The 15,590-nt window shown below is 40.3% G+C and overlaps 2 protein-coding genes across 7 annotated transcripts in view; both read right to left on the bottom strand.

The window, feature by feature from the left end:
- The window catches only part of LOC133546744 (gastrula zinc finger protein XlCGF8.2DB-like), a 458,486-nt gene that overhangs the window by 398,179 nt on the left and 44,717 nt on the right, over window positions 1-15,590 (bottom strand). The window lies entirely within an intron of this gene.
- The window catches only part of LOC133546732 (gastrula zinc finger protein XlCGF57.1-like), a 270,564-nt gene that overhangs the window by 217,230 nt on the left and 37,744 nt on the right, over window positions 1-15,590 (bottom strand). For 5 of the 6 annotated variants that reach the window (XM_061892539.1, XM_061892538.1, XM_061892542.1 and 2 more), the window contains exon 1: window positions 3,905-4,333. The exons of the other annotated variant lie outside the window; for it this stretch is intronic. In XM_061892539.1, coding sequence (XP_061748523.1) covers window positions 3,905-4,007 — 103 coding nt within the window. In that variant the 5' untranslated portion in view covers window positions 4,008-4,333. Of the gene's footprint in view, window positions 1-3,904; window positions 4,334-15,590 lie in introns of those variants that run through there. 6 annotated transcript variants of the gene reach the window in all.

Below are 15,590 nucleotides of genomic sequence, written 5' to 3'. Positions count from 1 at the left end.
TCAGAATGTGCAATAATGTTATGTTACTTACTGTGCCTTGTATATACATTTTTATTTTTAGCTAAGTACCGTGTGACTTGTTGAAGGGTGAACTAGCAAGGTAAGATTTTCATTGTACGGCAAATTGTCTGTTTAACTGTGCATATGACAATAAACTATCTTGAATCTTCAATCAAAAAGTGATTTGATGTAATCTATTGATATTTACACATCGCATATTTACACACACGCATTTTACTAGAATGCCCTTATGACCATTAGATATATCAATATCAAGTACCTACTGTACTGTTTACTTGTTGAAATACTATTTTTAGAGCAAATATCTACCCAAATGGCCACTTTGTTGCTGCCAAAAATGTATTTTAAATAATAGTTTGATATAGACACATCTCATCTCTGCTTATTTTACTAGAATACTCTTATGAGCATTATATATATATATATATATATATATATATATATATATATATATATATATATATATATATATATATATATATATATATATATATATATATATATATATATATAAATCAAGTACCTACTGAGATAGGGTGAGAAGCTCTGCCATCCGGGAGGAACTCAAAGTAAAGCCGCTGCTCCTCCACATGGAGAGGAGCCAGATGAGGTGGTTCGGCATCTGGGCATCTGGTCAGGATGCCACCTGAACGCCTCCCGAGGGAGGTGTTTAGGGCACGTCCAAAACCGGTAGGAGGCCACGGGGAAGACCCAGAACACGTTGGGAAGACTATGTCTCCCGGCTGGCCTGGGAACGCCTCGGGATCCCTCAGGAAGAGCTAGACGAAGTGGCTGGGGAGAGGGAAGTCTGGGCTTCCCTGCTTAGGCTGCTGCCCCCGCGACCCGACCTCGGATAAGCGGAAGAAGATGGATGGATGGAAGTACCTACTGTACTGTATACTTGTAGAAATACCCTTCACAAAGCTAAAATATACCGAAACAACCACTCTGCTGCTGCCAAAATTTGATTTCAAGTAATATTTTGATACTGACAAATCTCATCTCTGCATAGTTTACTAGTACACCCTCATGATAAAATAAATGGGTTGTTCTTGTATAGCGCTTTTCTACCTTCAAGGTACTCAAAGCGCTTTGACACTATTTCCACATTTACCTATTCACACACACATTCACACACTGATGGAGGGAGCTGCCATGCAAGACGCCAACCAGCACCCATCAGGAGCAAGGGTGAAGTGTCTTGTTCAGGACACAACGGACGTGACGAAGATAGTAGTAGGTGGGGATTGAACCAGGGACCCTCGGGTTGCGCACGGCCACTCTCCCACTAGCCACGCAGTCCCTATGAGCATTATGAGCATTACATATATCAAAATCAAGTACCTACTGTACTGTTTACTTGTTGAAATACCCTTTTTAGAGCTAAAAAGTACCCAATTTGCCACTTTACTGCGACCAATAATTGATTCCATATTATATTAACAATAATAACAAAATTTTCAGAATAATTGTATATAAGTTCAGCGCCCCCCGCGGCCCCAAAAGGGAATAAGCGGTAGAAAATGGATGGATGGAAGTTATGAAAAAACTTTGTGTTCCATTGAGTTCAGGTCCCCTGCGAGAAGACCAAAGCTGTCTTTCATCTTATCAAACAAAAGGCTTGTAAAACTCCACTGTCTGCAATGGGATGCAACATGGAGGTGTCGGTTTCTTTGATTTATTGACAGCCACAGGAAGACCTTTTCCTAACCTGAGATCTACAAAGCAGACCATTTCTTTAAACTGTTTACGACCGAGTGCAAAAGCTGTTTACGCCCCCCCCCCACCCCTCCCTTTAAAAACAGCTGCAGCTATGTAATCAGAAAAGGCCCAAATAAAAGAGGAAACGTGGAACTCCCTCGTCAAAGCGTGGTGGAAAACTGTACAAAGTTGCAGCCCAGACGTTTCTCCTCATGAGCTAAATTGAATCCTGTCTCTGTTTGATTTCTTTGCTTCTTGTCTTGTCAAATAGATGTCATCGGTGTTTGAACCTGACAAGAATGTAAAAGCATTTCTCTAAAACACAATATTATACATTATGAAAATATAAACGATAGCAAGAATATACCTACACATTTCAGAAAATTTCACTCGCAAACACTTTGTTTGGAAGATGTTTACTGCCTTTTTTTTTGCCCTTTGAGACACTTGTGATTTAGGGCTGTATAAATAACATTGATTGATTGATTGATTGATACTGAACAAAAATGCTAAATAGCTAAAGAAAACTGTCACTGAACATCTTAGTGTGATGTCATTCTGTGACAGACAAATGGAACACAGTTTCCACATGGTGAGGACATTGATGGTCTGACTCACTGTTCTACGGATTACCTCAACTTCTGCCAGACGTGGCCTGCCCTGCTAAGACTGTTCAGTGCTACCCTAATGACAAACTCTGGGTAACACAGGAGGTTCAAGCTGTGCTCAACAAGAAGAAAGCTGCCTTCAGGAGTGGAGACAGGGAGGCAATGAGAGCAGCACAGCGGGAGGTGAAAGGACATGTAAAGAAGGCTAAGGACAGCTACAGGAAGAAGCTGGAGCAGAACAACATGAGGGAGGTCTGGGAAGGTGTGAAAACCATCACAGGCCACAAGACAAAGACCAGAGCAGTAGGGGGGACAATAGAGAGGGCCAATGAGATGAATACCTTCTTCAACCGGTTTAACCAGTACTGTTCTCCCCACCCCCCACTCCTCATTGCATCCACTCCCCGTTCTTCTCCCCCCCAGCCATGGTTGCAACCCCCTCCTCCTCCTCCTCCTCCACCACCTCTACGCAAACATTAGTCATCTCTGTGGACCAGGTCAGAGGTCAACTGAGGAAGCTGCATCATAGTTTCTGGTGCGCACAAGATACATATCTCAAAAAAATTGTACCCATGTCCCTTTAGGAGCTCCATAATTTTTTAAATGATCAGCATGTCATCTTTTATGTGAAATTGTTATTCAAATAAAGATTGCAAAAAAGAAAACTATAGTAGTGACAACATGCAGGAACATAACTGACGTAAAACAAATAAAATGGAAGTGACCTTGTCACCGCACACGCGTGCATTGATCATGTCTTCTTGAACCGATCGAGCAGGGATTCTAAAACTGTGGTACGTGTACCACTAGTGGTACGTGGGTATCACCTAATGGTACGCCAAATATTATTTCATTTTTTATGTACATTGTTTTATTTTCCAACATGCAAATACTGTGTTACTGTTCAAACTGTGTGTAATGTTACAGTAACTAAAATATTAAATATACTTGTTAAATAATGTGTCTTCCTTGTTTTTAATGAATAATTAAGGCCTACTATGCTACTGTACTTTATTGCTGTTCATGATGGTGGTACTTGGAAATCCAAGTATTTTCTGAGTTGGTACTTGGTGAAAAAAGTTTGACAACTACTGATGTAGTGAAGTTGTAAACTAAATTGGCAGACACCATTTTGTTATACCCAAACGGCGTCTGCTCATACATCGCGCTTCCAACGAGATCCCGTTCTTTCCCCCGAGTTAGAAAGTTCCAGAACTGTTCACGTTATACTATCTCATCTCATTGTGCAACATGTGAATGTTTGAAGTGGAACTAAATGTGATCTCTGAAAGGGGTACACATTATTACCAAAGCAGGGCCCCCATCCACATATACAATACTACTACATATCTGATGAAAAACAACATTATTTTTGTTTTTTTAATTATAAGTGTGCCAAATCACCTATATTTGAACATTATCTAATGGAAATGACTGCTGTCTGATAATCACATTAATAACACAATAACAATCATGTGTCTGAGTACACCTATTGATAAATTATTAATCAAACACGTCATATTAATGATGAAATATAAAGTTAGTAAAGATGTGAGAGTAAGAAGTAAACAAACCTGTTCTGTGTAACACAACTTGAGGTTTTTGATGTTGTCGCTCCTTCTCCTCTTTAGTTGGACAAAGTTCCTCCTCGTACTTTGCTATGGTTCTTTCACACATTTTCACACAATCACAACACTTTACTCTCACACTTGATCTTAACTAAGCGATGTGTTGATCAAATCCGCGTCTCTTTGTTAGCGGCTAACAAGCTAAGCTAACTAGCATGCTAAGCTAACTAGCGCGCTCAAACAACGAGCAATCTAAGCGGGCCCAATAATGTCCAAAGTTGAGTGAGACGAGTGGAGTTGATGCTGACACGGAGGATGAATAAAGTGTAGTTAGTAGATGTGCCGAGGCTTAGAAGCGTGTGTGGAGTAAAGGAGGACTTTGCTGCGAAGAACATATCCTCCACGCATGCGTCACTTAGGGGCGGGGCCAACGAGTCATCGTGATGGGCAAGTCATGAACGATTCAATCTAAATGTATGTTTTCATGGTGTCTACACAAAAAAATCACGGCCACCAATGATCCATCCATCCCTTTATCGACTGTGTGTCCCTTTAGGGATGGCGGGGTGTGCTGGAGCCTATCTCAGCTGCATTCAGGCGGAAGGCGGCGTACACCCTGGACAGGTCGCCACCTCATCGCAGGGCCAACACAGATAGACAGACAAGTATATCAACTGTATTTGACTTTAAATCTGATAAATATCATTCAACAACAACACAATTTGCAGACTGTAATTACTGGTTCGCTGGTTTTACTGGTGTAAATTATTATTGCCTATTGTGAGCGAACTGTGGTGCTGAATTTCCCCAGGGATCAATAAAGTACTTTCTATTCTATTCTAAAATTCTGCATTCGAGAGATCACAACCATTGCAGCCATGCGTCCAAAACGTAAGGACAAGCAAAAGTAAAGTGTCTGTTATTTTACAATGTAATAATGTGTTTAAGAAGAAAGGCCGCCTGTTAACAGCAGAGTGTCAGTGAGGCACACACTCTCAGGAATGCATGGAGGAAAGGTTGGAGACAAGCGGGAAACTCTTAGTTATAGGCCATAAGGTGAACCAGGAAAAAGTGGCTAGAAAGTGATTTTCGTTCCCACGTCTGGGCACTACTCTTTTTTTTGCCTACACAATGCCATTGTGGACATTAGGTTAAACGTTCTCCGCAAAATATCCTGGCAGTTTTTTTAAGAGCCATAAATGTATAAAAATAGGAATGACAAAAAAACGAAAATCTTATGCAGCTTTTTTTTTCTTGTAAATATATTTACATTCATTCTGGAAACAGACTCTCTCTAACAAATTGACATTAATGCATATACCTAACATTTGATACAGGTATTTTAGCATTGGTATACTTTAATTTGAATTTAAACCATGAAACATACAAAACAAATGAAAAAAAAATGCTTCAAAGTAAGTGAATAGCAACCTGTACAATTGAACATACACATGGTACATTTTGCTTAACAATAATGTTTTATACATTAAAATTTACAGCAGATACTTTGTTGTAAGAGGAAGTAAAAATAAATAAATAAAATAAAATAAAGAACACTTTGGCCCAAAATGGCTGACAACAATCAAAATATCGAATAATGCCGTAAAATGGAAATACAACAAAAAGTGCATTACAGTTTAGAATCTGTACACAATATGGTATAAAACAATGTTTACATGAACAAAACAATGTGACAGCAGGTCTTGTGTATTTTTTTATATATTTGTTTTTATGATTTTGTCTTAACTTAGCACATTGTTAAAGCCATATCTCAAGAATTCTTTGATAGATTTTCCTCAAATTTGGCACAAACTCAAACAATGATTATTATATATGTTAAGGTCAAGTGCACTGTAACCTCACATTCTATTTTTAAAACATTTCACTTAAGTAACTAAAAAAAAAGAAATAGTAAAATACTCTGAGGGATTTTTCTCAAATGGGGCAAAAATTCAAATTTTTATTCGAGAACTAACTAAATAAGTGTGAATTTGCGTATTCTGAACGAGGGAGACATTGTTCATCTCTTAGCTTTCACTATCATCAGAACCTCCGACCTTTAGATGCAAAATACATAATGTCTCGACAAACAGATATCACTTTGGAGCGACAGCTGAGCAGCGCTGTTTGAAGTTGTGTACTCTTTTCAAAGATATGGAACTCTTTTCGAAGAAAATCTTTTGAAGACAAGAACAAAGTCACAGGCCAGCATGAAGTAAAGGTATGTAGCGCGCTACACGGGATAATATATGGCCATATAACAGTGTGTGCACACAAAGACAGCAACAAAAAATCCAATGCATTGGTGGTTAGTGGGTATTTTCCAGGAGATGTTGTGAATGATTGCAACCCTTTCGTGGGTACATTTAAAATACAAGGTGGTGTTTTATGATTCCTTGTGCAAGCCCATTCGTGGGTGAGGTTTTGGTTTGGACAAATGCAAATGAATAATTGCGGTTTTGATGTTTGGTGTTTTGAGTGACATTAACAAGGTTTCCATATATTTGATCTGATTTTGAATTGTGGGTTGTGCATAATCATGGATCCTGGGAAAGGAAAATACAATGCTTTGGAAATGCATGATCATGTGTTAATGGAGTCAAAAGTAACGCATTCAATGGGTGATACAATTAAAGGTCAAATGGACTAATATACAACGAAAACTTTAACTTTAGTCCTAACTTAAATAATAAATATAAATCGTTTGAGGTGCTTTCTATGAAGTCTGCCACACCTCTGCCTCTGTGCCTGGCCGTTATCTACCGCCCCCCAGGGCCCTATTCGGACTTTATTAGTGAATTCTCAGAGTTTGTTGCTGATCTAGTGACGCACGCCGATAATATAATTATAATGGGGGACTTTAATATCCATATGAATACCCCATTGGACCCACCGTGCGTGGCGCTCCAGACTATAATTGATAGCTGTGGTCTTACACAAATAATAAATGAACCGACGCATCGCAGCGGTAATACGATAGACCTAGTGCTTGTCAGAGGTATCACCGTTTCCAAAGTTACGATACTCCCGTATACTAAAGTATTGTCCGATCATTACCTTATAAAATTCGAAGTTCAGACGCATGTTCGTCAAACTAATAATAATAATAACTGCTATAGCAGCCGCAACATTAATGCTGCCACAACGACGACTCTTGCGGACCTACTGCCCTCGGTAATGGCACCGTTCCCAAAGTATGTGGGCTCTATTGATAACCTCACTAACAACTTTAACAACGCCCTGCGCGAAACCATTGATAGTATAGCACCGCTGAAGTTAAAAAAGGCTCCAAAAAGGCGTACGCCATGGTTTACTGAAGAAACTAGAGATCAGAAATTATTATGTAGAAAGCTGGAACGCAAATGGCGCACGACTAAACTTGAGGTGCACCATCAAGCATGGAGTGATAGTTTAATAACTTATAAACGCATGCTTACCTTAGCTAAAACTAATTATTACTCAAATCTCATCCGCATTAATAAAAACGATCCAAAATTTTTGCTTAGTACAGTAGCATTGCTAACCCAACGAGGGACTCCTTCCAGTAGCTCCACCCATTCGGCAGATGACTTTATGAAGTTCTTTAATAAGAAAATTGAACTTATTAGAAAGGAGATTAAAGACAATGCGTCCCAGCTACAACGGGGTTCTATTAACACTGATACGATTGTATATACGGCGGATACTGCAAATATCCAAAATAGTTTCTCTCGTTTTGATGAAATAACATTAGAAGGATTGTTACAACGTGTAAATAGAATAAAACAAACAACATGTTTACTTGACCCACTTCCTGGGAAACTTATCAAGGAGCTTTTTGTATTATTAGGTCCATCAGTGCTAAATATTATAAACTTATCACTTTCCTCGGGCACTGTTCCCCTTGTATTCAAAAAAGCGGTTATTCATCCTCTCCTTAAAAGACCTAACCTCGATCCTGACCTCATGGTAAACTACCGACCGGTGTCTCACCTTCCCTTTATTTCGAAAATCCTCGAAAAAATTGTTGCAGAGCAGCTAAATGAACACTTAGCGTTTAACAATCTATGTGAAACCTTTCAATCCGGTTTCAGGGCAAATCACTCGACTGAGACAGCCCTCGCAAAATTGACTAATGATCTATTGCTAACGATGGACTCTGAAGCGTCATCTATGTTGCTGCTCCTCGATCTTAGCGCTGCTTTCGATACCGTCGATCATAATATTTTATTAGAGCGTATCAAAACACGAATTGGTATTTCAGACTGCAGTGCGTCTCCCATAACAGTGTGACCTCGGACTATGTTAAGGTAACGTGTGGAGTTCCCCAGGGTTCGGTCCTTGGCCCTGTACTCTTCAGCATCTACATGCTGCCGCTGGGTGACGTCATATGCAAATACGGTATTAGCTTTCACTGTTATGCTGATGACACCCAACTCTACATGCCCCTAAAGCTGACCAACACGCCGGACTGTAGTCAGTTGGAAGCGTGTCTTAATGAAATTAAACAATGGATGTCCGCTAACTTTTTGCAACTTAATGCCAAAAAAACGGAAATGCTGATTATCGGTCCTGCTAGACACCGACCTCTATTTAATAATACAACTTTAACATTTGACAACCAAATAATAAAACAAGGTGACTCTGTAAAAAATCTGGGTATTATCTTTGACCCAACTCTCTCCTTTGAGTCACACATTAAAAGTGTTACTAAAACGGCCTTCTTTCATCTCCGTAATATCGCTAAAATTCGCTCCATTTTGTCCACTAAAGACGCCGAGATCATTATCCATGCGTTTGTTACGTCTCGTCTCGATTACTGTAACGTATTATTTTCGGGTCTCCCCATGTCTAGCATTAAAAGATTACAGTTGGTACAAAATGCGGCTGCTAGACTTTTGGCAAGAACAAGAAAGTTTGATCACATTACGCCTGTACTGGCTCACCTGCACTGGCTTCCTGTGCACTTAAGATGTGACTTTAAGGTTTTACTACTTACGTATAAAATACTACACGGTCTAGCTCCAGCCTATCTTGCCGATTGTATTGTACCGTATGTCCCGGCAAGAAATCTGCCTTCAAAAGACTCCGGCTTATTAGTGATTCCTAGAGCCCAAAAAAAGTCTGCGGGCTATAGAGCGTTTTCCGTTCGGGCTCCAGTACTCTGGAATGCCCTCCCGGTAACAGTTCGAGATGCTACCTCAGTAGAAGCATTTAAGTCTCACCTTAAAACTCATCTGTATACTCTAGCCTTTAAATAGACCTCCTTTTTAGACCAGTTGATTTGCCGCTTCTTTTCTTTCTCCTATGTCCCCCCCTCCCTTGTGGAGGGGGTCCGGTCCGATGACCATGGATGAAGTACTGGCTGTCCAGAGTTGAGACCCAGGATGGACCGCTCGTCGGGACCCAGGATGGACCGCTCGCCTGTATCTGTTGGGGACACCTCTACGCTGCTGATCCGCTTGAGATGGTTTCCTGTGGACGGGACTCTCGCTGCTGTCTTGGATCCGCTTGAACTGAACTCTCGCGGCTGTGTTGGAGCCACTATGGATTGAACTTTCACAGTATCATGTTAGACCCGCTCGACATCCATTGCTTTCGGTCCCCTAGAGAGGGGGGGTTGCCCACATCTGAGGTCCTCTCCAAGGTTTCTCATAGTCATCATTGTCACTGGCGTCCCACTGGATGTGAATTCTCCCTGCCCACTGGGTGTGAGTTTTCCTTGCCCTTTTGTGGGTTCTTCCGAGGATGTTGTAGTCGTAATGATTTGTGCAGTCCTTTGAGACATTTGTGATTTGGTGCTATATAAATAAACATTGATTTATTGAACCCTCACAGGCTGAACTGTCAGAAATGATTGAAAATCAGTCACCACCTGCAGAGATGGAAAAACAGGTGGACACAGATCATACTTACCAACACTCCCGGATTTTCCGGGAGACTCCCGAAATTCAGCGAACTGGAGGCCACGCCCCCTCCAGCTCCATGCGGACCTGAGTGACGTGTATAAAGAGCGTGTCTGCCCAATTATGTTATAACTGTAAAATGATCGAGGGCGAGTTCTTGGTTTCTTATGTGGGTTTATTGTTAGGCAGTTTCATTAACCTCCTCCCAGCGCGGTAAAACAACACACAACAACAGCAGTCCGTTTTCGTCTACCGTAAAGCAGTTCGTCTGCCAAACAGCAATGTCGTGAAACTCTTAAACAGGACAATACTGCCATCTTCTGTCATGCATATAGTTAGAAAAAGGATGGACAATTTAACCCTTAACTCAACAATGAGTAGATGAGTGTTATGTGTGTGTAAATGTGTAAATAAATGAACACTGAAATTCAAGTATTTATTTTATTTATATATATATATATATATATATATATATATGTATATATATATGAATATATATATATAGATATATATATTTATTTATATATATATATATATATATACACACACATATATATATATATATATATATATATATATATATATATATATATATTGTTTTTATATTATATATGTGGTGTTTTGTGTTGTGGTTTGTGCAGCCCTTTGAGACACTAGGGATTTAGGGCTATATAAATAAACATTGATTGATTGATTGATTGATTGATTGATTGATTGATTGATTGATATATATGAAATACTTGACTTGGTAAATCTATGAATCTAGCGGTAAATATACTCCTTCCCTCTTAACCACGCCCTCGACCATGCCTCCAACCCCCACCTCCCGAAATCGGAGGTCTCAAGGTTGGCAAGTATGACACAGATCAAACATCTGATGTAAAAAAAAAAACGCACAGTGAAAATGACACCAAAAGCCCTAATGCACAGAATTGAAACACTTGAGAAGGAGAGGAGATCTAAATTAAACAAGGCAAGCAACATGCAGAAACATATCATGGAAATGATGGAAAATGGAGAGGACAAAATGGACGTGCAATCTGCTTTCACCAAATATCTCAATTTTATAAAGGAAACCGCAAGTGCACACACATCCCTCCTACCAATTCTACCAACAGAGGACCAAATCAATCACGACATATGGTACAAAGCCAAATTAATCAATCTACATGAATTCATTGAGCATGTTAACACCTGGATAAAAACACCAACCCTGGAAAATATGGAGGATTTCCAAAACGAAATTAATCCAAATGACAGCATTAGTAATATAAGTCACAAATCACATGGGAGTCACACACGGTCTGGTTCTAGTAATTCTAGAACCTCCTCAGTTCGCAGACAGGCAGAGGCCGACAGGGCTGCCCTCGCTGCCTTGGAAGAGGAGGAGGAAAATATAAAAAAGAAATTGGAAGAAGAGTCACTACAGATTAAAAGGAAATTGGAAGAGGAGGAAGAAAATATCGAAAAGAAATATGAAGAGGAGAGGGAAAGAATCAGAAAGAAAAAGGAAATGATGGACCTGGATGCTCAATTGGAGGCTGTTGATGCAAAATTAGCAGTTTTAAAAGCTTCCAGCCTTCATGCTTCCTCACACACAGCATCTGATGGCATGAGCTCCTACTTAAAAAGAACCAAGGAACCAGCAGTCACTCTCAACCCCCAGGCTCAAGACTATCAACCCCTCACACAGCAGCAGTCAAGCCAAGCTTTACCAACACAGTCCATCCACCATCCATCTGAGCAACTACAAATATCAATCAATCAATGTCAATCAATGTTTATTTGTATAGCCCTGTGGAGATCCTCGTCCTGGATCCTCCATTCCCTCCCCAGAAACACCACGCCTGGTTCAGTGGTTACACACTTTTTATTTCTTTACAATTTCTTTTTGTGCTCAATGTCTCTTTCAGCTTTTCAGCTCTCAATGACATGCGTTTCTCCTGATCTCCTTCGTCTGGCTCTCACTCCTCAATCGCCAGCCCCTCTCATGGTTTCCAACGCTGCCGATAAAGGAAACAGGTGATTAGATAACTCGTCCCAGCTGAGGTATCTGCTCACCTGATTGTATTTAATATTCACACTCTATACCTTCTTTCTCTCATTTTCTATCTGTTTTCACCTTCGTTCTCTCCTTTTCTCCCCATTTTTACTTTTATTCTCAACTTTTCTCTCAATCTTTGTCAATCCAATCCAATCCAATCCACTTTATTTATATAGCACATTTAAACAACAAGAACGTTTCCAACGTGATGCACAGCCATGTTAAAAACAATATTAAAAAACAATTTTATGTTCCACCAATGACTGAATAAAAACAAAAAATAAATAAATATAAAACCAATATAAAAACAATATGAAAATAAATATGATTAAAAACTATTTTAAAGGGTAAAAGCAATTAAAACAATAAAATAGAAATCAAAGTGTATAAAAAACACAGAGGACAACAGAGGACAGAGGACCACACAACTCACATAGTGTTAAAAGCCAAAGAATAAAAGTGGGTCTTAAGACGAGACTTAAAACACTCCACTGTGGAAACAGTTTGAACATGGAGGGGCAGAGTGTTCCAGAGCTTAGGGCCGACCACAGAAAAGGCCCTGTCTCCCCTGGTCTTAAGTCTGGTCTTGGGCACCATGAGCTGGAACTGGCTCTCGGACCTCAGAGCGCGCGCAGGAGTGTAAATTTGGATGAGGTCCGAGATATATTGAGGTGCCAGTCCATGTAAAGATTTAAAAACAAACAGCAATGTTTTGAAATCAATTCTAAAATGAACAGGGAGCCAGTGCAAACTCTGAAGAATTGGGGTTATATGCTGGCGTTTCCTGGCCCCTGTTAAAAGTCCTGCTGCCGCCTTCTGGACTAACTGCAACCGAGAGAGAGCGCTTTGGCTAATGCCAGCATAAAGTGCATTGCAGTAGTCCAGGCCACTTCAAATAAAAGCATGCACGACTTGTTCAAGAAGGTTAAAAGATAAAAACGGTTTAACCTTTACTAAAAGACGAAGGTGATAAAAACACGATTTTAAAACGCCATTGACTTGTTTGTCTAGTTTAAAATCGCTGTCTATAGTGACGCCAAGGCTGGTGACTTTGGGACGCACATCATTTTGCAATGGTCCCAAGTCAGTGAGGGCCGGACCAAAAACTAAAATTTCCGTTTTTCCCTCATTCATTATTAAAAAATTCTGGGCTAACCAAGCCTTGACGTCACATAGACAGTTAAGAAGGGGTGTCAGGGGGCCGTGGCTTTTTGAAATTGGCATATAAATTTGGCAGTCATCTGCATAAAAGTGATAAAACACTCCATGTTTCCTAAAAATATCTCCAAGAGGAAGGAGATAAAGAGCGAACAGGATGGGGCCTAAAATGGATTCCTGGGGGACACCACAGTAAAGCGGGGCAGAAGAAGAGGTGGCGTCCCCCAGCCTGACAGAGAAGGACCTCTCAGACAGGTAAGATCTGAATCACTGTAACGCAGTCCCCCTGACAGCCACACAGTCTCTCAGGCCCTCTAAAAGAATTGCGTGGTCGACTGTGTCAAAGGCAGATGTAAGATCTAAAAGCACTAAAATGGCAGAGCTGCCAGAATCAGACATTAAAAGCAAGTCATTAAAAACCTTTAAAAGTGCAGATTCAGTACTACGCAAAGCTTTGTATCCAGACTGAAATGGATCTAAAGTGCTATTTTCATCTAAAAAAGGCTGCAGTTGTGCCAGAACACATTTCTCCAAATTTTTTGACACAAAAGGTAATTTGGAAATGGGCCGATAATTTGACAAACTTGTCTGATCAAGACCTGTTTTTTTAATCAAAGGCTCAACAACAGCTCTTTTACAAAAGGAGGGGACACAGCCAGAAATCAAACTGCTGTTGATGATGTCCCTAACAGATGAGTCAATAGTGTCCCAGATTTCTTTAAAAAAGCGAGGGGGGACTGAGTCTGTGGGACATGACGAGGGTTTTAGCTTGCCGACTATTCCTGTAAGCTCAGGCATGGACACAGGCTCAAAGTGACAAAACATAGCCGAGCACTGAGTGGCCACGTTAAAACTCAACGCTAACGAGAAAGTTTTGCCCGAATAGAAGCAACCTTGTCATTAAAAAAGGAGAGAAATTTTTCACAAGTTTCACCTGCCATCTCCAGTGAAGTGGCTGGATTCGGTTTAAAAACATTACTAATAGTATTAAAAAGAACACGTGGCTTGCTGATACTATTTAAAATTAAGTCTGACGAATATTTTGTTTTCTCAGCTCTAACCACACTTTGATAATTTCGACAGTTTTCTTTTAAAATTTGATAGGAGACTTCCAAGTGATCCCCTTTCCACTTGCGCTGCGCCCTTCGCCACTCACGCCGAGCTGTGCGTGTGCTTTCATTGAGCCAAGGCTCCTGTTTTGGTTTGGGACGCATAGCTCTGAGGGGCGCTATACTATCCAGAATCTTAGAACATGTCGAAAGAAAAGAGTACATCAATTGTTCAGTGTCTGCAGGGTGTGATATACTCTGCATTGACTCAGTAAACAAAGAAGAAAAGGCGGCTGCAGTGTCAGACCTAATAACACGGCCATGACGCACGGCAAGCGGCTTTACATCAGGTTTAAAACTTAAATTAAACATAACAGGACTGTGATTTTTTGATTGATTGATTGATTGATTGATTGATTGATACTTTTATTAGTAGATTGCACAGTTCAGTACATATTCTGTACAATTGACCACTAAATGGTAACACCCCAATAAGTTTTTCAACTTGTTTAAGTCGGGGTCCACGTTAATCAATTCATGGTACAAATATATACTATCAGCATAATACAGTCATCACACAGGTTAATCATCATAGTATATACATTGAATTATTTACATTATTTACAATCCGGGGGTGGGATGAGGAGCTTTGGTTGATATCAGTACTTCAGTCATCAACAGAGAAATGGACATTGAAACAGTGTAGGTCTTACAGTAGGATATGTACAGCCAGCAGTGAACATAGTGAGTTCAGATAGCATAAGAACAAGTATATACATTAGAAGAACATTTGATTATTTACATTAGGTTATTTATAATCCGGGGAGATGGGATGTGAATGGAGGAGGGTATTAGGAAAGGGTTGAAGTTGCCTGGAGGTGTTGTTTTAGAGCGGTTTTGAAGGAATATAGAGATGCACTTACTTTTACACCTGTTGGGAGTGCATTCCACATTGATGTGGCATAGGAAGAGAATGAGTTAAGACCTTTGTTAGATCGGAATCTGGGTTTAACGTGGTTTGTGGAGCTCCCCCTGGTGTTGTGGTTATGGCGCTCATTTAAGTTAAGGAAGTAGTTGGACATGTACTTCGGTATCAGGGAAGTGTAGCGGATTTTATCAACTAGGCTCAGTGCAAGTTGTTTTACTTTGTCCTCCACCCTGAGCCAGCCCACTTTGGAGAAGTGGGTTGGAGTGAGGTGTGATCTGGGGTGGAGGTCTAAAAGTAACCGGACTAGCTTGTTCTGGGATGTCCGGAGTCTAGATTTGCGAGTTTTAGAGATGCTGGAGTACCAGGAGGTGCAAGCGTAATCAAAAAAGGGTTGAAGGAGGGTTCCCGCTAGAATCTTCAAGGTGCTTTTGTTGACCAGAGAGGAGATTCTGTAGAGGAATCTCGTTCTTTGGTTGACCTTTTTGATGACCTTGGTTGCCATTTTATCACAGGAATGATTAGCCTCTAGAATGGAACCTAGGTAGGTGATCTCATCTTTCCTGGTGATAACAATGTCACCCACTTTTGTTGGCATGTGTCGTTCTTTGTGGTTACCCGTAGGAAGAAC

The sequence above is a fragment of the Nerophis ophidion genome, unplaced genomic scaffold, assembly GCF_033978795.1.
Source record: "Nerophis ophidion isolate RoL-2023_Sa unplaced genomic scaffold, RoL_Noph_v1.0 HiC_scaffold_40, whole genome shotgun sequence".
NCBI classification, from domain to species: Eukaryota; Metazoa; Chordata; class Actinopteri; order Syngnathiformes; family Syngnathidae; genus Nerophis; species Nerophis ophidion.
Note: the sequence above shows the minus strand (reverse complement) of the source record. Positions and strands in the feature narration are given on the sequence as shown.